This window comes from Helianthus annuus, chromosome 13, assembly GCF_002127325.2.
Source record: "Helianthus annuus cultivar XRQ/B chromosome 13, HanXRQr2.0-SUNRISE, whole genome shotgun sequence".
NCBI classification, from domain to species: Eukaryota; Viridiplantae; Streptophyta; class Magnoliopsida; order Asterales; family Asteraceae; genus Helianthus; species Helianthus annuus.
In genome coordinates this window covers 117,744,257-117,767,300 of record NC_035445.2, presented here as the reverse complement: position 1 = coordinate 117,767,300, position 23,044 = coordinate 117,744,257, and the positions used below count along the sequence as shown (strand labels likewise).

Here is a 23,044-nt window from a genome sequence, read left to right as displayed (position 1 = left end):
ATATGTTTGAAATAGCTGACATGTGTATTTTTTCAAATTATACATAAATATACGCAAACTCGAAATTGAAAAGTTGAAAGAAAACGTGTTTCATTTTTTGAAAAGTAGGCCTTATGCAACTTGCTATTTTCTCGATTATCCATATGTATATCTCCAGATTTTAATTTATTTCTGTTTCTTTATATCTTTAACAAGTTACAAGCATATGTAATTATGTACCTATGCACCTTCACTTAAAATTTATTTCTTGTTAGGAGAAATTATTTTAAAATCAATGTTCTAATCTATAAAAATCCAAATTAGGTAATGACACTCAAAACATATGACCAATGACACGATATGATGAGTACCCAATATGAATTTTCAACTTTGAATTTAGTTATATTTGGTATGTCATTTTTGAAGGTCAAACATTACGACTTTCAATTGCCTATAAATTGCATGCATCAAGCAACCCTAAACCATGCAAAATGGCAAATATCACATCTTCTTTCAACATGCAAACTTCCATTCTTACTCTCCTTCTTCTCTTGCTCTCAACCCAATCTTCTGCAACTTCCGCTTCCATTACAGATCGCTTCATTCAATGTTTACACAACCGGGCCGACCCTTCATTTCCGATAACCGGAGAGGTTTACACTCCCGGAAACTCATCTTTTCCCACCGTATTGCAAAACTACATCCGAAACCTTCGGTTCAATGAAACTACCACACCAAAACCCTTTTTAATCATCACAGCCGAACATGTTTCCCACATTCAGGCAGCTGTGGTTTGTGGCAAACAAAACCGGTTGCTACTGAAAACCAGAAGCGGTGGTCATGATTATGAAGGTCTTTCCTACCTTACAAACACAAACCAACCCTTCTTCATTGTGGACATGTTCAATTTAAGGTCCATAAACGTAGATATCGAACAAGAAACCGCATGGGTCCAAGCCGGTGCGACTCTTGGTGAAGTGTACTATCGAATAGCGGAGAAAAGTAACAAGCATGGTTTTCCGGCAGGGGTTTGTCCAACGGTTGGCGTTGGTGGGCATTTTAGTGGTGGTGGGTATGGTAATTTGATGAGAAAATATGGTTTGTCGGTTGATAATATTGTTGATGCTCAAATAATAGATGTGAATGGCAAGCTTTTGGATCGAAAGAGTATGGGTGAGGATTTGTTTTGGGCGATCACCGGCGGTGGTGGTGTTAGTTTTGGTGTGGTTCTAGCCTACAAAATCAAACTAGTTCGTGTTCCGGAGGTTGTGACCGTGTTTACCATTGAAAGAAGAGAGGAACAAAACCTCAGCACCATCGCGGAACGATGGGTACAAGTTGCTGATAAGCTAGATAGAGATCTTTTTCTTCGAATGACCTTTAGTGTCATAAACGATACCAACGGTGGAAAGACAGTCCGTGCTATCTTTCCAACGTTGTACCTTGGAAACTCGAGGAATCTTGTTACACTTTTGAACAAAGATTTCCCCGAGTTAGGGTTGCAAGAATCGGATTGTACTGAAATGAGTTGGGTTGAGTCTGTGCTTTACTACACGGGCTTCCCCAGTGGTACTCCAACCACGGCGCTCTTAAGCCGTACTGTTGGTTCAGTTCTGTTTGTTCATGAAGGAAAACAATATAAATCATACCTGTCACAGCAGATAGTGCAGAGGAGAATCCTGTGAGAGAGTTCGACATGCCTGTCATCTTGATATGGTTCCTCCTTAGGGTGCTGACTGATGATGGGGACTTAGAAAACCGAAAAGGGTATCGGTTATGGAGAGGAGGTTTCGTGATGATGTTATGGCTAATGGGGTGTGTGAATTGTGCAACTGAGTAACCCTTAAACCTCCACATAACTCTCCTTATATAAGCACCCAGGAGGAAACCTAATTAGTTACTAAGGGTAATATGGTCCATCAACAATTACCAACTAATTAAATAATAGGTTCTAATATATTTTGATCTCTATAATGTAAATGATTAAGATGGCTATAGATTAAATATTAAACATAATATATTTAATCTTACATTCTCCCACTTAGCCGAGTAATCATTTACTATGAGTATTAGCTAAGCCTGATCAGGAGTTAACACTCATTTTAGCCTTAAACAAGTACTATAGCAGAAAAATACAGCCGTTGAATCATTATGCGACTCAGGACCCCCATTAATCATACTATAGCCTTAATTTAAAACCTAATCATCATGATCAAAATACGCGTAAGCCCTTTGTTTGATTTGTAACTTTTATTTGTCTATATGCCATTATACCGGTTGAACATATTCTAACAGACATACAAAATCAAACTTGAGGAAATTTCATTAAACATAAAACATAAGCTAGTACAATATGCTCAAATAAGGTCTTTACATAATCCCATATTCCGAACATGTTCTTCGTAAACCTTAGGAGGGAGACCTTTAGTCATCGGATCCGCAAGCATATCCTTAGTACTAATATACTCGATACAAAGATTATTTTCCTCAACACGTTCACGTACAAATAGATATTTCGTATCGAGATATAAACCAGCTCCAGTCGAACTGTTACTGTTCGAGAAACTAACGGCAGCTGAATTATCACAGTAAAGCTTCAATGGTCTAGAAATGGAATTAACGATTTTGAGTCCAGTGACCAGATTTCTAATCAACATTCCATGACAGGTTGCGTTATAGACAGCAATGTACTCTGCCATCATTGTGGAAGTTGTGGTCAACTGTTGTTTATGACTCTTCCAAGAGATAGGGCCGCCTGCTAACATAAAGATATAGCCCGAAGTGGATTTCTTGTCATCTTTGCATTTGGCAAAGTCAGAATCAGAATAGCCCACCACTTCCAAATGATCACTTCTTCTATAAGTCAGCTTATAGTCTTTCGTCCCTTGCAGATATCGAAGTACCTTCTTAGCTGCTTTCCAGTGATCTAAGCCAGGATTAGTCTGATAACGGCCTAGCATTCCAGCAATATAAGCGATATCTGGACGAGTACAGACTTGAGCATACATCAAGCTCCCGACTACTGATGCATAAGGTATCTGGCTCATTTGCTCCTTCTCAACCTCTGTTGTCGGACACTGAAACGAACCGAAAACATCTCCCTTAACTACTGGAGCGACGGAGGGTTTGCACTGTTGCATGTTATACCGTGTAAGGACACGATCTATGTAGGCCCTTTGGGACAATCCTAAGATCCCTTTGTTCCTATCTCGGTGAATTTCAATGCCAATGACGTAAGATGCATCTCCGAGATCCTTCATGTCGAAGTTATGCGAGAGTAACCGCTTCGACTCATGCAACATGTCTAAACTATTACTTGCCAATAGAATGTCGTCAACGTAAAGGACAAGTATAGTAAAGTTGCTCCCACTCATCTTGAGGTAGGTGCATTGATCCACTTGATTCTTCATAAAACCTTGCTTCTTCATGACTTCATCAAACTTGAGGTACCACTGACGTGATGCTTGTTTTAACCCGTAAATGGATTTCTTCAGCTTACAGACTAGATGCTCCTGACCTTCAGGCTCAAAGCCTTCAGGTTGCTTCATGTAAACATCTTCGTCCAAATCTCCGTTAAGGAAAGCAGTTTTAACGTCCATCTGATGCAGCTCTAAGTCGAAATGAGCTACTAGGGCCATGACGATCCTTAATGAATCTTTACGAGAGACAGGTGAAAACGTCTCTTGATAATCAATTCCCTCTTTCTGAGTGTAGCCCTTTGCAACCAATCTCGCTTTGTAGCGTTCAACGTTCCCATTCGGATCCAGTTTTGTTTTGAACACCCATTTGCATCCTACGGGTTTGACTCCGTTGGGTAATTCTACCAAATCCCAAACGTCATTTTTCTTCATGGAATCAAGCTCATCAATCATTGCTTTATTCCATTCAGAAGACTGATCACTGCTAATGGCTTCATTGTAAGAGATAGGATCATTGAGCTTTCCGAGATCCATTTCAGTCAGGTAGGTAACATAATCATCCCAATTAGGAGGCCTTCTTTGCTTGGATGACCTCCTGAGTAGATTATCGGGTTCAGCGTTGTCTTGGTTTTGAGCGTTTGATGTGCCTTCGTCATGAGGTATAATGGGTTCTGATTGTAGAGGTGAATTTGGAGTTGGTGCAGTAGCTTCAGGTGTAATAATTGCATTGGGTACAAGAGGAGTAATCGGAGTAATGGTAAGCGACGAGTCTCTCCCCCCCGCGTCTTGTACTTCTTGCAATTCTTCGTAAGGGTTGGTACTGCTCCCACTAACCTTGAAATCCTCCAGGAACGCGGCACGCTTGGTTTCAACAATACGGGTGACATGGGAAGGACAATAGAAACGATAACCCTTAGAGTTCTCAGGATACCCGATAAAGAAACAGGTAACTGTTTTAGGGTCAAGTTTCCTTAGGAAATGATTGTAAAGTTTTGCTTCAGCAATGCAGCCCCATACTTTCATATATTTAAGACTCGGTTTCCTTCCTGTCCAAAGTTCATAAGGAGTTTTAGGGACAGACTTAGAAGGAACTCTATTGAGTATATGAACAGCTGCTTTTAACGCTTCAGTCCAGAGGAATAATGGTAAGTTAGTGTTGGCTAACATACTGCGCACCATGTTCATAAGGGTACGGTTTCTTCTTTCAGCGACACCGTTCTGCTGAGGTGTACCAGGCATGGTGTATTGGTTCACAATCCCCTGGCCCTTACAAAACTCATAAAATGGACCAGGAGCTTGACCCACATCAGTATGTCTTCCATAATACTCACCGCCTCTATCTGATCTCACAACTTTAATCTGACGATCTAATTGCTTTTCAACTTCAGCCTTATAATCTTTAAAAGTTGTTAGAGATTCAGATTTCTCCTTAATAAGATACAAGTACATGTAACGAGAATAATCATCAATAAAAGTGATAAATGAAGTATGTCCTGTTATGCCAGCGATTTGGTAGGGACCACTAATGTCAGTGTGAATGAGTTCTAATAAATTAGAACTCCTAGTGGCACCTTTCTTATTCGCTAATGTCATTTTACCTTTAAGACATTTGACACATGTTCCAAAATCAGAGAAATCGAGAGGAGGTAAGACTTCATCCTTTACGAGACGATTTAATCGCTCTTTTGAAATGTGGCCTAAACGCTGATGCCACAACATGGATGAAGTCTCTAAGTCTCGTTTCTCTTCCATCTTTGTGAGTGATTCATTAATGTTATATGACAACAAAGATTTGGAAAAGCCATCATCTAGTTCTAATCTATAGAGACCTCCATCCAGAACACCAGTACCATAAAGAACAGAATCATAATGGATAGAGAGTTTGCGATGACCATGGGAAACAATAAAACCGTCCATGTCTAACTTTGGTCCTGATACAAGGTTCCGAGTTACCTCAGGAACATATAAGGTATCATAAAGTTTAATACATAAACCAGTTTTCATAACTAATTGTAATGTTCCAATGGCCTTCACTTCTAATTCTCGATCATCCCCAACCTTAAGCGTTCTTTGGTTTCTTTCCAGCTTCCGGATTGAAAGGAATCCCTGAGTAGAATTGGTAACATGAACCATAGAACCAGAATCAAACCACCAAGAATTAGCAGGAACACTTAAATTATAGGACTCAAGTATCATAAAATAATCGTTACCTTTCTTAGCCAGCCACTCCTTAAAGTCAGGGCATTCCTTCTGCATGTGTCCTGTCTTTTTACAGAACTTGCAGCGGATACTGCCTAAGGAGTTCTTAGAGCTGGAAGGTGCACTTGTATTAGGGTTAGGATTAGACTTATGGACTTTAGAAGCATCCTTCCTCTGATAATTGTGCTTCCTTTTCTTAGGATTGGAGGTAGTGAAATTGGCAACATCAGTAGTGCGATCCATCCTCATGCGCTCTTCCTCCTGTACGCACATGGCGACCAGCTCACTCATCGTCCATTTTTCCTTCTGAGTGTTGTAATTGATCTTAAATGCTTCAAAGGATGAAGGAAGCGAAGTAATGATGAAATGAACAAGGAAACCATCACTGATTTCCATTTCCAGCCCCTTCAGCTTATTGGCCATGTCATTCATCATCATGATGTGCTCGCGAATGCCGCTCCTCCCATCATACTTAGTTGTCACCAGCTTGAGAATAAGGGTACTAGCGTGCGCCTTAGACGTCCCTTTGAACTGCGCCTCCACATGTTCCAAGTAGGTTTTAGCATCTTCAGAATCAGGAATAGCTCCCCTGATTGCATTGCTTATGGATTGCTTCATAAACATGAGAGACATGCGGTTACACCTAGTCCACTTTTCATGAGTTAACTGCTCAGCAGCAGTACTTTGAGTGGTAAGGTCCGCTGGCTTTTTCTCTCTTAGAGCATAATCAAAATCAAGCAATCCGAGAGTAAGCATGAGAGCATCCTTCCATGCAGCAAAGTTATCACCAGTCAAAGGTGGAATCCCGCAGTTGGGTGCTGATAGTGGAAATAAGATGAGCAAGTTATGATACTAAGGAAGAAATTCTAATGTGATCTATGGGCACGTTAAACTAAGGCAGGCAAAAAAATGACCATTTTACATAATGAAGCTGTGATAATGTCTATTACTAACATCAAAATAATAGACTCAACTAAAAAAATTCTACTTAAACGAAAACAAAACAGCTTTGGCCAGAAGTGTAATCATTTAAGCATTTGTGCAAAGTGGTTGTAACAAATCAGCTTTGGCCAGAAATTGAAACAATCACTTTAGTTATGCACTTGCTAAGTATGCCATCTATGAAAGAATTAAATCAGCTTTGGCCAGATATTAAAAACATTCATGCTTATGATGCACACTTAGCATAGCTTTCGTAATACTTGAATGATAAGTAGATGTATCAAGTCAGCTTTGGCCAGAAATGATATATCAAAAGCTCATTCAAGTTAAGCTATTCTGGTTTTGCAAAACATTATCTGATTCTGATTAATTAACTAAGTAAATTACAAAACCATTTAGTTCACATTTAAACAGCTTAAAATAATGAGATTTCGAGTCGCAACTACGGTCTCGACTAATCACGTTATGGTTGCGAGTCGCAACTACGGTCTCGACTAATGACGTTATGGTTGCGAGTAGCAACCTCATGGTCTCGAGTAGCAACCTCATGGTTGCGAGTAGCAACCTCATGGTTGCGAGTAATGACGTTATGGTTGCGAGTAGCAACCTCATGGTTGCGAGTAGCAACCTCATGGTCTCGAGTAGCAACCTCGCTAACAGCTGTTAATTGTGATATCATAACCGAAAATTCGAAATCTAAGGGATTAAGAGATATGCTTTCCTGTTATAAGCTGATCTAATTTTATCAACATATTTCGAAATTGTAATCTACTTATCTTTTAACAATTTTCTAAAAAATTTAGAGGACAAAATTAGATCAAAACCAGGAAAAACACTTAATAATCCAAATCATATTCCAAATCATAACAGAATACTTCGAATTTTCTCAAGAACATGATGAACCCTAAAACATAAAACATAAATTCTGGAACCCGAAACCTGAATTTTAATAGTTTTTTTTTTCTAAACAGATTTCGGTTAAACATAAACAAGTTAATTCCGAATGAACATATCATTGATCTTTTTCCGAAAATCATGATTTCGAGTCGATTTTCATGACTCGAAACCGGCTGTGACGGTTTTGAAATTATAAAGAAAATAATCCGTTTTCCAAGTTTCAATCCCAGAATTATGGATACGAAAACAGAACTGACTAATCAACATATGCTCTGATACCACATGTTGGTTCAGTTCTGTTTGTTCATGAAGGAAAACAATATAAATCATACCTGTCACAGCAGATAGTGCAGAGGAGAATCCTGTGAGAGAGTTCGACATGCCTGTCATCTTGATCTGGTTCCTCCTTAGGGTGCTGACTGATGATGGGGACTTAGAAAACCGAAAAGGGTATCGGTTATGGAGAGGAGGTTTCGTGATGATGTTATGGCTAATGGGGTGTGTGAATTGTGCAACTGAGTAACCCTTAAACCTCCACATAACTCTCCTTATATAAGCACCAGGAGGAAACCTAATTAGTTACTAAGGGTAATATGGTCCATCAACAATTACCAACTAATTAAATAATAGGTTCTAATATATTTTGATCTCTATAATGTAAATGATTAAGATGGCTATAGATTAAATATTAAACATAATATATTTAATCTTACACGTACTCCTCAAAGACTCAACCCATTCAAGATCAAATCCGATTATGTGCAAAATCCTATTTCTAAACGACAGTTCGAGTTCATCTTCGAAAGGATGAAAGAACTTGAAAACCAAATGTTGGCTTTCAACCCATATGGTGGTAGAATGAGTGAAATATCCAAATTCGCAAAGCCTTTCCCACATAGATCGGGTAACATAGCGAAGATTCAATACGAAGTAAACTGGGAGGATCTTAGCGATGAAGCCGAAAATCGTTACTTGAATTTCACAAGGCTGATGTATGATTACATGACTCCATTTGTGTCGAAAAACCCTAGAGAAGCATTTTTGAACTATAGGGATTTGGATATTGGTATCAACAGCCATGGCAGGAATGCTTATACTGAAGGAATGGTTTATGGGCACAAATATTTCAAAGAGACAAATTACAAGAGGCTAGTAAGTGTGAAGACTAAAGTTGATCCTGACAACTTCTTTAGGAATGAGCAAAGCATCCCAACTTTGTCATCTTGAAGAACGTACATATATAAATAAATACCTTTGTGCATGGTATTTTCAGGGTGTCAAAGTGATATTCAGATATTTATGATAGAATTTTGACTTGTATTTTATACAATCAAAATTGTATGGTTCTCCGAATTTCTCTTTTTAATTCTGAAAAATACATATTAGTATTGTCGTATTGATGTTGATTATTTGTTTGAATTTCTCTTTGTAATTTGTAATCGTGTAATAATATTTGTAATAAATCATTCTTTTGTGGTAGATTGATTCGTTTTTCTTGTTCATTTTCGCGATTTTTTCTCTAAGAGGTTCTTCTTGATCCTTCCATATCGTTCAGGAATTAAACAACTAAACAACCGTATCTAGAATATGAGTTTACTTGTCTAACTTATTACATATAGTGAATTATTTTAAATATAAATATATGACTTTTTTTATAATTATTTAAAGAGTGAAACTAATTAAGTAACAACCAGCACGTGGTTATCCCATTTGCTTTTGATAGCGTCAAAGGCTGTGGACCTACCTAGTCGAGTTCAAAGGGTCATGCATGGTAATGTTATGACCCGAGATCTACGGACGTAGTTTTTAAAAGATTTAGTTTTACTATTCAAAAAGAGACAGTTATGCAACTTTTACCCGTTTACCAACTATCTCGATGTTAATACCCAATAAATTAATTAACTAGAAGAATAGATAACTCTATGGGTTTAAAGTTGACATATTGAAAGACTCAATGAACACTAGTCGCCGGTCCATCACCAAGTATTTATACATTATATTTTTTAACGGAAAAAGTTTTTATGATCTACAGAACGGGGTCAGCATCGCTGTAAATACCCAAAAATTATAAAGGAAACGAACTAACGACAACAAAAGTGTAACACCCCCGTTCTGTAGACAAAATAAAAAATATATGAAACTTTTAATTCATATGTTGTCGAACGAGTAAGTAATAGGTAAGATGGTTATGTGAAATATAAAATATCTTGACGGGCTTTGGCTATTATAGAAGACCATTTAATATTAATAATAAAATATATTATTTTTGACCTTACCCTGTTTTTAACAAAACTTAGGTTAAAATGTAGATAAAAATGAGCTTCTGCTAGTGACATATTCATCGTTTATAAAACGTTATAGTTTGAAAATTATACGAGAAAAACAAGTGAAACAGCTGAATTAATATATATAAGCAAGCAAGCAGGTCAAGCAGGCAAACACGTCACATCGACGCAAGATGGTTTGAGGTGCTTGCTTGCTTCCTTATAAATAGAAGTCCCAGTTGTTATTTAGAGTTTTAGTTTTTAACGGGAACGCTCTAGTATAAAGAGAATCACGAGCATACAATACCCCGTTGGGTGTTGTTAGTAGTCATTTTTGGAGCAGGAGCAGGAGTAGGGAAACTCTACATCTACGTGTCGTGGATAGTTTTAAGGTATGTCCTCGTTTAATTTTATGTTATTATTTAATTTTTACTAGGTTTGTTACCCGCCGCGCGTTGCGGCGGCGTAAAATCACGGCGTAGAAACTTGTGTAAACTTGAAAACATGAAGAATAGCTTGGCGAATGCACATGGATGGATAAGGTCCACACCTGGTTACTAAACTAACATATCATATATATCATAGCATTAGTTACATTGCCTAGCCTACATATCAAAGATGTACAAAACAGTTTAGAGTTATCTACAACTTAGCATACTAACACCTAGTGTGTTACAAAACAGTTTAGAGTTGTCTATAACTTAGCATACTAACACCTAGTGTGTTATGTGGATAAGTTGTACAAAAGTTGTGTATAGGCTTCATTAAGGCAATGACTTGGTTATGCTTCTGGCTGCCTAGTCTTCATTATGTGCAGCTGATCAAAATGCTTGCTGTTGGTAAATCAGTCCTCGTGCGTTTTTTTGGCGCACTGAGTTGATTCTGTGAGTAATAAGTAATAGCAAGATTTCATTAGTAGTGGAGGTTTTATTTCATTGTTATGTGACTAAGTATTAGATATAATGTAACTTACCTCCTGACTCAGCATGCGGACGTTTGAACTTGTTGGCCTTCAGATTCGGCGTTGCTGGAGGCAAGGCTGAGGACGCGACATGTTGAGCCGGTGAATCGACTTGGACAGTTGTCTCTGATTCCGAGACATTTGTTACCACCACATTGTTTTCCTTTCTGAGTGATAGGTGCATGATCTTTGACTTGCCTATCATTAATGCCATTTGTTGGGGCAGCTTTTTGGGATCAGTGCAACCATGCTTTGTTATGAGGTCTTTGCAGGTTATCTTCAAAAGTGCTTCCATTCCTTCGTTGAAGAAAACGACCTCTATGGGTTTGGTGGAGTCGTTAATAATGGCGTTAACACTATACCTGTAAACACATAAAGGGTTGGACAATGTTAGGTTTTTTAATAGGATTATTGTTTGTATACATAGGTAATTGAAGGAAATTGTACTTGAATATTGGCGTGACATCCTCACAATCTTTGCAAACGAAGTGAAGTTCTCCGTCTTCTTCCGGATATACTTTCTCATCGCACGTTGAGCAATAGACGTAGTACCAACGACGATTTATATCGATGCTTTCCATCCATGAACGACACCTGAAGCGGGTTACTCCCTGGATCAAAGTACATATACTCATGTTATTATGGTAATAAACACATATAGATCAATGAAACAATGTTCCACTTAATGGTTTAAAGCTGTGAAAATTGTTCTCCTATCTACATAACTACCATGGCAGTTATGTAGCTCTTGATGGTGGTCTATTTGTTATGTCAATAATCACGTGTGCTAAAGACTCAGTCAAATCTCACCACTTCCTACTGATCTAAATATATGACCCTTTTGAACCGTATCTAGTGACCCGTTAAACCGCGACCCGATAACGCACCGACCTGTGACCCGTAAACAAACTCGAATAATCCAACATTTTTCTGCCTAAAAATACACTAATTTTTGCGCTCGCTCACCTACCAACACAACTGGATCCGCCCTTGATCAATGGTCACATTGTCACGCAAAAAGTATCTCATCAATATTGATGCAAAACCATTCCCTTTCAACATACTTTAAGATTTCAATGTGATTTTAAATTATTTAATCGGCAATTACATATGTGCTTGTTAATCTACATTTTCATTAACCTTGAATGGATTATTCCATTCCCTCAATTACTTCATACAAAATACCCACTAAGTTCATGTAGTTGCCATTTAATTTTTCAGCTATATGATAATAAAAAAGAAACCAAGTCATATAATTTTGGCATTAATCTGAATGATAGTGTATTTATTTAACATGATTATCGACCAAGTTGTAACTTTTTTTTTATTTTAGTAGGCGCCTTATCATTTTAGATATCATTAAAAAACTCTTCAGCAACTCAAACTTATATTGAAATAAATAGCATATGGTCAACTTTTAGGATGCATAGGTGCACAGATGGAAGATGATAATAAAATTAGTAATACTATTGATGTATATATTTGTATTGAAATAAGGTAGTTACCTCATGCTTTCGGCTAGTTGGTGATTTCAGTTCTTGTAGTGTGATTAGTGGATCGTTGTTATCTGCTTCGTCTAGGGGTGGAAGAGCTTTCAACCTAATAAGCGATGAAGGCAAAACTCAGTTTGGTTAGTATAAACACTGATTTTGGTAAAAACGTGTAATGTATACTAAGCTTTAATTAACCCTCCCAAATTCTATGTGAGCTGAGCGAAAAACAATAAAAATGTATTGGACGGAGAACCTGGCTATCTTATCAGCGATGTGTGGGCATTCTGGGTTAACAACAACAGTGGCTAGGTGTGTTGACTCTAATTGAAACCGACCTGTTTGGTATAATACATAGCTGACTGATAAATAATTGTAGAAATGCGCAGTTTCTTAAACTTTTAAACTACAAATGCATACCATTGTGTTTAGAGATTTGTGCGCACATGATTGCCACTATGTCTCCCACTACAACTTCGTCCCCAATGAGATGCATCATTTCTGGCCAGAGAGTAATTTCAACTTTGTTTTTCCTATTTGACGATATTTAATTTGGGACGTTAGAAATAAAATGTGTTAATCACAAATGTACCAGATGGATTCATACCATTCATCTGTCATGGCGACCTTTCTCAAAATCTTGTTTGTTGTAGTTGGCTGTAAGTAATTCTTGTCAACACGACCAATGTAATCTGTGTATATTTTGCAAACACTTTAGCAAATAATTATATGTTTATTAACTTATGTGTATATGCAATTAAATGTACCTGTTAGAACTTTGTTGTTCTTAATTCTGTTTTGAAGCATCTCATAGCGCGCAAAACCAAAGCAGAATTTAGGTATTTCTTGACCTTCAATGGGTATGAAGCGTGCCTTTTTACCAATGATGAGCGATGCAGAATGGTTGACAGTAGCCATAAAATCACGTGCCTTGGTGCAAACGTATCCGGTTACTTTGTAACATGACTGTAACCTTATGATGGAGTCAAAGTACTCAACCTGACCAGCCTTTCCTACAGCTTATATCCCGTCACCCTGTGTCTGGAATTAAACATTGAGTAGTTGTGCATACCAGCGAGGCCATATAATTGATTCTGTCACTTACATGGATGTCCACAAACTGGTAACACAGATCGCTCTTCTTCACATCACGGTCACCCGACTTACTTACTGCAATCCATTTTTTACGACTCTGATTTCAATTGACTCTGCTTTTTGGCTAGGCCTGATATTTCTTAGAGGTATAACCAACATGTTGCCTTTAAACCTGATCAATAAGAAATAAGAAAGGTCAGTAGACAGAATTATAAGTTGAGTAATAAAAGGTAACGAAACATGTTAGAAACTTCAATAGTTTGTATATCTATGTAGTTAAATAACCTAGAGGAAACAGTTGTAAACCTTACCAGAGTTTTAAAAGAATAAAGGTGTCAATGTGTACTGTTAAGTTTATATAAAAAAATCAGTATATTCTCTGTGAATTGTATGATGTCAATTTTAACAAATATATCTTTCAAGAACAAAAATGTCAATGTATATTGCTAACTTCATTTAAAAAATCAGTGTATACAATATTTTTTGTTGTGTTAATGTCTCCTTTTTCGTCTGGAACTATAAGAATTCTTAGAGATTCGGGTGCGGTAGCTCTTGATAAGGCTACATACAATTGCCCATGGCTGAAAACTGGGTGAGGTAAATACACACCGATTTTGTCTAGTGATTGTCCCTGACTCTTGTTAATGGTCATTGCGTAGCATAGCCTAACAGGGAATTGCTTTCTTTTAAACTCGAATGGTAATTCGTTATCCTTGTGTATTAAAGAGATTTTTGGAATGAAAACACGTTTGCCGATAAATTTGCCGGTCATTATTTGTGCTTCGATGATCCGTGGCAGCAGTTGTGTAACTATCATTCTAGTGCCATTACATAGCCCTTCTAGTGGGTTCAGATTGTGAAGTAGAATGATAGGTGCATTCACCTTTAGTTGAAGAGTATGAGGTGGTAGGCCGGTGAAATTGAGAAGGTTTAAGTACTCTGGTGGATAAAGAGATTCAATTTCTGCATTAGTTACTGTGGTAGGAATGAGTGAATCGATGCTTAGATATGTTGTTGAGGAACCTGCTGTCATGGCCACTATCTTTGTATTAATCTCATCCACTATATCATTCTTTGGACATACAATTGCCTTAGTTGATAATGTCGTTGCTGTTGGATGCTCAAGAGTATTCTCATCATAGATAAAGCGTATGAGCTCTGTTAACGCACTTTCTGTATGCCTTATTAGATGTTCAGACGGTATAGAGACAATCTTTGTGTTAACTGGATCGTTGACATCTGTCTCGCCAATTCGGCCATCTCCTATGTCTACCAGCCATGAGGAGAATGAAGATATTTGACTTTGTCTTTCAAAACTTAGATTAGGCCTTTGTAGACGCATATTTTCATTAAGCTTGAATAACCTGAAGTGCCTCCATAAGTAGGATCTTGGCAACGTTGAAGACAAAAGAGTTGCCTTACTGGACTTTGGTATAACAGGTAACGTTTGCCTAAAGTCTCCACCCAATAGTATTGATTTTCCACCAAAAGGTTTTTCTGTATTATCAGTTAAGTCTTTAAGAGCTCTGTCTAGTGCCTCATAACACCGACGATCACTCATTGGTGCCTCGTCCCAAATGATTAGAACAGTCTCGGTTAATAGCGCACCAAGTTGTGAGCCTTTCTTAATATGACAAACAGATTCTTCTGTTAGATCTAAAGGTATCTTGAACCTAAAATCAGCAGTTCTACCTGCGGGTAATAGAAGTGACGCTATTCCTGAGGCTGCAACAGCTAAGACTACCTTGCCTAAAGAACGTAGAGCTGCAAGTATTGTTGTCCATAAAAATGTCTTCCCAGTACCACCGTGGCCATATACAAATGATAGAGTTTGTTCATTTGATGTAAAACCAGAAATAACATGATCATATACCAATCTTTGTTCAGCATTGAGCTTTGCTTGGTAACATTGATGCTCAGATGCAAGAAGATGCCTATCGTAGTTTTTCTCTTCCATTAGTAGTCTATTTGTTAGTTGTGCAAGCATTGTTGGGTTAGGCAATGGCAAGCCAAAGTCTACTAATGATGAATCTGGCGATCCAGATCGGAGTAGAAGTTCTAATTCATACAAAACGTATTGCATCATGTCATCGTCATTAAGTAAGCCATAAGTTCTTTGTCCATCATCTGCCATTTTAAACCAATGTTGATCCCAAAGTTGGGTAGGATTTGAAATATCACAATACAATAGTATTTGTATGAATAAAGATCGTAGCTCTTTGGCAGTGGCCCAAACTGATGCTTCTTCGAATGTGGACGACCATTCTCTATCATCACCAATTAACCCCAACTTCTCACAGGCAGCCCGGTAAGTCTGGTATACTTGACCGTTAACAGTTCTGATGTGTGAATATGATTGACAACCCTTTTGATGGCCTAGTAACATTCGTAAGAAAAATATTTCACCGCAAGTAGGATGTACATATATTAGTCTTCCAATTGCAGGGATCCTGTTTGTTGCTCGTCGAAACCAACGCTTTGAAGCCAAATCACATCTATACTCTTTAAGATAGTCGACATAACATAAATGCCGACCACTACTGTCATGAACATTATTGGACAGCCATTCTGTCAATGTGGTACGCTTTTTAAACTGATTTGTCGCTATATTATCAAGGACATCTTTGTCACGAAAGCTGAGATTCTGCATGTTTTCAAGATGCACTGCAAGAACTTGAACAGGCGGGTTTCTATCATGTATATAAAAGTTAAAAATACGCCAAGCAGCCTCATGTGGGCATATAAAACGACCATCTAAGAAGTTTTGTATCTCGTTCCTTGCATCAGAATTGCTATGGTCACCAGCTGAGCTGTCCGTAGGAGAAGTTGTAATCTTGTAGTGAACACGGTCTGCACCTTTTGAAATATACTTAAATAGGTACTTGATAAGCATGCTCCAGCCACAATACTCTACATTTATGTGTGCCATAAATCTAGAGCACAAAACCGGATTATAAGGGACAACATAACGATTGTCTAATTCGATGCCACTTTTGTTCACACTAAAACCAACTGAACGCCTTCGGTAATGCGCATTACCGTTACTATCGAACGAAGACTGTTCATGGTAATCCTTTGGGAAGTTCTTAGTGCATGTGCCAGACTCCATACATGGCGAATCAGGTTTCGCAATTCCACACGGCCCATGCATCATAAGATCGGTGACCACCTTATACAAATCAGGCTTAGTTATCGGATTTGGAATCTCTGCGGAAATGAATTCATCAATTTCACAAGCTTCACGAATCTTGTCACTCGGGGCAACCCATAACAGAAGATGACAATGTAGAAGACCTCTTTTTTGAAACTCGATAGTGTAAAGATCTGTAAGAAAATCTTTAACTAAGCAAAACCCGCAAAGACTAAAATACAAAAAGAAATGAACAGTATCGTACCAGCAACTATATCACCAAATGTTCGAGAGTTCCTAAGAAATTTTATCAAAGATTTGACCTTGATTTGGAAAACCCGTGCAATGATGTCTGGCCTATCCTGAGCTTTCAAACTCGGGAACTGAGAAAGATATCTCTGTATTTCTGGCCATTTTACATTGCATGTGAATGTGACAAAATACTGCGGGTTCCCATGTACTCGACAAATAGCCAAAGCATCTTGGTAATGCTTGTACATATAGCGCGGACCACCAACAAAAGAAGATGGCAGAAAAGTTCGTTTACCTACTTCGCGGCCCTCAGTATCACCACGCTCAATAGCATCATGAATGCCTTGTGAGAACTCACAACGTAGCTCATTTTGATTTCGTCTCACGTAATCAAGTCGACTTTCTTCTATACAAACATATGCATCTACAATATACTGCTGGAAAAGCTTACCTCCACGCGAAAGTAACATGTATATATTAGCACGGTCGTGTAACACATAGCTATATTACTTATTGACTGTCATCTTTTGACGTGAACCATCCTTTGTACGAAGTAATAAATCCGGCGACCAACCCTTATCACCAAATGGCAATAGCAAAGGATATTGCAAAGGCATATAGAGCGGGTGAAGCTTACTAATACGCTTCGGAATGCCATCTCTTTCACGAATGATAATATCAAACTTGCCACACATAGCATCAGCGTCAGTGACAATGGCGCCTATACAATCGTTAGAAGGCCTCTCGTAGCAACGCTCAAACTGAGATCCATAAAGGCAAACATAAAACGACGGGGTGTCAGCAGATGAACATAGATCTCTAGCTGTCCGGAAAAGCTTCACTAATTGATTGCAACCTTCTAATACATTAAGAATAAGACCTATAGTTTGAGGGGACAAAACAGACTGACTTTCATTACTAAAGAAACGGAGTCTATTAGCGATTTCATTCTCAGTATCATAGATATACATTTGTAGGAACCTTGGTTTGTCATCATTCTCAGGGCATAAACTACCAATCCAATGGTGTATTTGCCCAGCAATCTTAAATACGTATGGTCCAGAACCTATATTTATACGATCATCAATATTGGCACCAAAAGATGTCATCGAAAACATAGAGTTATATGCCCGAATGTTTGCTAAGAAATCTGGCTGCTCGTAAAGATGCATAAGAGTAGTATAAGGCCTGCGAGGAAATGGCATTGCGACTGACCCAGCACGACAACATTGGGTATAACCAACACCACCCACAAAAGACCTTGAAGCAACACGTTCGTCAGACCAAAATACAGCACCACAAAACTCACACACATTATGGCAATCACCATTGTCTACATAAGACGGCAAACCCGGCGCTTCAGCAGACGTAGAAGCAATATCAAAAGTAACATTTGACGACAGTCTTCTCTTTTTTTTGACTAAACATCTTATTCTAAAAAACTAATACTCTAAAACGTGGAAAAAAAACACAAAGGCACATAAGTCAACCTAAAAGAACTATAACAATATCTTAAAAAAAACAGAAAACCATATACAAACAACACCAAACAAAAGTAAAAAAATAGTAATACTAACCTGGATAGCAAACTTCTCCTAAATATAGAAATTCAGCAGCGTATAAGATACCTATAAAGAAAACAGGTGATATAGAGAAGCATTAAAAAAACCATTAGTCTAAGAGTAATAGCTATAAAAAAAAGAAGGCATATATAAACATACAACTCTACCTAAACAACACACACCAAAGGAGTCAATTTGATACTGATAATTATTATCTATAGAAAAAAAGGTCAAACTTTTTAAAACTATTTTCTCATTATTTAAATACGTCTAAGTGTAAAAACTTTTGTCCACACAAGTAGAGGTGCTCACCCAAACTAAGAAGCGAAACATATTATTATAACCGGGTTTTTTAAACTGGTTTTAAAACCGAACCAAACCGAAAGCTGAATTATCTCACTGAGTCAATTAGAGTTATAAAAGAATCAACTTTAGAATCAAAAGTGTTTTTTTAAAACCATTTCCAAAACCGAACCAAACCGGCAGTTTATATACTGGTTCGGAAACCAAAGCTGGTTTTAAAAACACAGCTTAAACGGTTAAAAAACCTTTTTTTTTGGCAAAAAACCGGCTAAAAACAAACCCAAACCGTTATTCATGTTTGGTAAACATTACCAACAACTCTCGTTTAATCTACCGAATTTCCCGTACCGAACCGTATGGTTCGGCATGGTACCGAAGAATCAAAAGTGTTTTTTTAAACCATTTCCAAAACCGAACCAAACCGGCAGTTTATATACTGGTTCGGAAACCAAAACTGGTTTTAAAAACACAGCTTAAATCGGTTAAAAAACCTTTTTTTGGCAAAAAAACCGGGTGAAAACAAACCCAAACCGTTATTCATGTTTGGTAAACATTACCAACAACTCTCGTTTCATCTACCGAATTTCCCGTACCGAACCGTATGGTTCGGCATGGTACCAAAGAATCAAAAGTGTTTTTTTTTTTAAACCATTTCCAAAACCGAACCAAACCGGCAGTTTATATACTGGTTCGGAAACCAAAACTGGTTTTAAAAACACAGCTTAAATCGGTTAAAAAACCTTTTTTTAGCAAAAAACCGGGTGAAAACAAACCCAAACCGTTATTCATGTTTGGTAAACATTACCAACAACTCTCGTTTCATCTACCGAATTTCCCGTACCGAACCGTACCGTGTATTTTCGGTATCGGTACCCATCAAAACAGATTCACGTTCCATCAAAACAAACACATTATTCCACTATACACCTTCGCACAACCCAGCAAAGAATTTACAAAATAGCAGGCATTTTTCAACCTAAAATGCACTTATTTCTAATTATTAAAATGATCAAAGATTGAGATGCTCATCATACAAACATGGAGATGGAGATATAAACTTAAGTTACAGTTACAGTTTTATAAATGGTGCCATTTGAATGACACGATACCCATTGCAATCCCTGTTAATATCTCTAGATATATTTCATTAATTTGATAAAAAAAAATCATAGCCTTGTAATAATAACATTATTCCACTTATAAAAAATAGTGACAAATGTCACATAGTGATAGACTATATAAGGACCACAGTCACCATCATCCAAGTTGTGTACTTGTGTGGTAGGATGAGACATGCAAATAATTTTTTCACAATACTGTTGAAATGTTTTAGGACTGTGCAAAAACTTGTTAAAAGAGCTCTATGAGATATACAGTGTTTACGGTCTAACCCCATGACTGATTACGATGCTCGGATACAGAAATCATTATCATCATCATCGCCTTCTCATATTCATCTTAGAATTTGTGCATACACAAACAAACAAACAAACAGTAACATATATACTTTCATAACAGGGAAGGTAGATACCAAAGGAGAAGTGGACAAATAACTAATTAAAGGGTCATCTTATTGGTACACCACAAGATCATAAGGAAAAGAAAAGGACGGAAAGGGTTCTTAATTTTAAGTCAAAATGCGGATGAAATCATGGGCTCAGCATCATAAGATCAGAGATCCGATGATGACGTGGCAAGAGAGGGGCAACAACCCTTAAAAAACTCCCGGTCTCTCTCGCCAGGGCCTCCCGCTTTAGTCTCCCTAACGGTGACCCATTTAGCAAGCGATGTTCCTGGTCATCACTTCCGACATCGTTTTCGACGCTTCTGATTTACTGGCATTTTGCCGCAATCGCGGAATTCTTAATTTTAAGTCAAAATGGGGATGAAATCATGGGCTCAGCATCATAAGATCAGAGATCCGATGATGACGTGGCAAGAGAGGGGCAACAACCCTTAAAAAACTCTCGGTCTCTCTCGCCGGGGCCTCCCGCTATAGTCTCCCTAACGGTGACCCGTTCAGCAAGCGATGTTCCTGTTCATCACTTCCGACATCATTTCCGACGCTAGTAAGACTCTGGAACCAACGTTATGCATCGAAAAAAGATAGGCACACCGCTGTAACGTGCCAACTCCTAGAACCATTCATATTCCTTTGCCGAAGTTCTCTGCTACCGTTACACATTGTTAACCATAAGTCCACACCCATCACTATCGTCATCTATGTCTGTCTTTTAAATTTTATTTTTAATTTAATTTATTTAGAAAACTTCAAACTCTCATGAGGACATCGACCCATCATCTTTCAACCTTTTCTATAAAACCCCAGGTTTCCCTTCCATGATTTCTGCTCTCACCCTTCATTCACTGGCTCTTTATAATATATTGTATACCCTTCATAATTTGTTTTTTTTTTTCCTAAAAGAAAGTACCAAACATCAAAATTGTATATTGTTGAAGGATTATCATATATCACTCTCATAAAGTCATAACCCACTCTCTCTGTAACTTTACCAAGCAAGCACCCCAACACTTTCCCTGTTGTAGTTGTATGTTATGTTTAAAGTGTTTTCTATGCCTTTTGGTGTTGTACAATTTGCTTAAACCCTTGTACATCACTTTGCAATTCAGATTTACCCCTTGTGTGAACAACCATCCTACCCTTCCAATGGCATTCTTCTAACTTCCACATCTTCCATATCTATCTATAACCCCAAATCCATAAATTGTTCCATTCTTTCACCTATGTGCTATCTTCTTTGCATAAGCTTAGGTCTTATGGTTAATCCTTGTACTAAGCAACATGAATTCTAGACATGAATTCAACGATGGCATTTATATTTTGATTATTAGTTAAGAGGAAGGAGACTAACTCAGTCGACTGACATACAAAAGTCAAAAAATTGTCATAAATTAAACTTTAACACATATCACAAATTTCACAAAATAATCAAGCATCTACAGTGGGATATGTGAAAATCCATTTAAACTCCAAATGGAAGAAACAATTCTAACACAGGATTGGTAAAAAAATAGATACATCTAAAAAAAATAGCCAAGCAAACATGCATCAAATATAACCCTAAAATTCAAAAACCCTCAAATAAACAAAAGCAAATACACAAACAACAAACCAAGAAACTCACCAAATTAACACTCCCAACAAATCAGAACAATGTCCAAGCAAAGCTAAACCATTTTCCTGCACAACAACCAAAAAAAAGAGATAAGCGACCCTTTTAGACCATAAAAAACCTGCAATGCTAAAGAAGAACTGGAATTATACATCGGGCGAACTACCTGGACTTTGGACACCGATTCAGTAGAAATGCAAGAAGAAAAATAAAAACCCAACAAAAGCAAATAAAAGGGGGAGGAAAAGACACCTCATTAGGACACATGGCAACTGATAATCCCACCTTATAAAGTTTTGAAGTCCATGAAACGTTTTCTGCACAAGTTACAACACACAAATGCACACCTTTGATGCTAATTTATAATAGTTAATAGTTAATTTAGTATTATTATTATTAGTAGTAATATATTATTAGTAGTAGTGTTAGTTAGTATTACCTTTAGGTACTAGGGTTATTGTTGGGGCGGGTACTGGGTAGCCTAGCCTTAGTTAGGCATGGACTGATCATGTCACACCCCCAAAATCCACACGCGGAGTATCACCGCTTGGAGGTGTGACATGACCAGGATCCAGCCACCAATCATATTGAACAATGTATTTAAGTAGATAAAATCCAACCACGCAATATAATTGGTGTTCAAAAACTAGTTAACCAAGTTCAAATTAAACAGCGGAAGCATAAGACGTAAAACGAAAATGTAAGTTCGATAAGTTCATAAAGTTTAATTATTTAATATGGAACTCTACAGTCCATGTCCCACAACGACCACTCCTTCTCGTGCAAGCTCTATCTAGATACTTAACGACCTGCAAGGCATGTAACAACGACTCAACAATAAAGTTGAGCGAGTTCACAGTTGGTTGTTTAGTTTTGCAAGTTTGTTTTGAAAACCGTAAGTTGTTTCATAAACCGCGTGTTAACCAGTATCTTTGTTTTCCCCCAAACCATATCCATAATTAGTGGGGGGGCTTCCCCATGTGAACCACTAGACCGTTACCATATCGACAACTGACGAACAATAGTTGTGCCCTACGTCAATGTCTATCATCATTGACAGTTTGCCCATATCCATTAGTACACGCCCGTCCGAACGGCACGGTGTGAGGCTTGTCAACCCTAATAGCGCTATTAACTAATGACTCGCTCGCCATTGGCCCGGCGATTAAGTCGATATAAAAATGACGGACTTCATGATAGAGTTTTGTCTAGTGAGTTTTAAGGTTGTTGTCCTACCCAAGGAGGACGAACGTACGTATTCTACCCAAGGAGAATACGCAGGATTAATATTGGCATCCTACCCATGGAGGATGGAGGTACATATCCTACCCAAGGAGGATATGTAGGCTCCGTTTTAATTCTTTAACCCATTCCCAACCACCGGGAATCCCATGCCTTGTAGAAAGTGTGAACTCAC

General features: G+C 37.8%; 2 protein-coding genes across 3 annotated transcripts; one reads left to right on the top strand and one right to left on the bottom strand.

Moving 5' to 3' along the window:
* Positions 1-451: 451 nt before the first annotated feature.
* LOC110899107 (berberine bridge enzyme-like 8) lies at positions 452-8,832 on the top strand. Of its 2 annotated transcripts, XM_022145984.2 has the most exons (3): positions 452-1,598; positions 4,358-4,363; positions 8,181-8,832. In XM_022145984.2, the coding sequence occupies exons 1-3, from the start codon at positions 471-473 to the stop codon at positions 8,661-8,663; spliced, it is 1,617 nt and encodes a 538-aa protein (XP_022001676.1). In that variant the 5' UTR covers positions 452-470; the 3' UTR covers positions 8,664-8,832. The 2 variants fall into 2 exon arrangements, with proteins under 2 accessions (XP_022001676.1, XP_022001675.1); XM_022145983.2 differs by lacking the exon at positions 4,358-4,363 and having other exon boundaries at positions 452-1,574; positions 8,151-8,832.
* A 1,476-nt stretch (positions 8,833-10,308) lies between these two features.
* On the bottom strand, positions 10,309-13,163 carry LOC110903157 (replication protein A 70 kDa DNA-binding subunit-like). Its single transcript, XM_022149304.2, has 8 exons — positions 12,919-13,163; positions 12,759-12,843; positions 12,572-12,684; positions 12,408-12,489; positions 12,167-12,260; positions 11,109-11,272; positions 10,674-11,023; positions 10,309-10,582 (listed from the first exon to the last, which is right to left on the bottom strand). Exons 1-8 carry the CDS (start codon positions 13,067-13,069, stop codon positions 10,545-10,547), a joined length of 1,077 nt encoding a protein of 358 aa, XP_022004996.1. The 5' UTR covers positions 13,070-13,163; the 3' UTR covers positions 10,309-10,544.
* Positions 13,164-23,044: the final 9,881 nt, after the last annotated feature.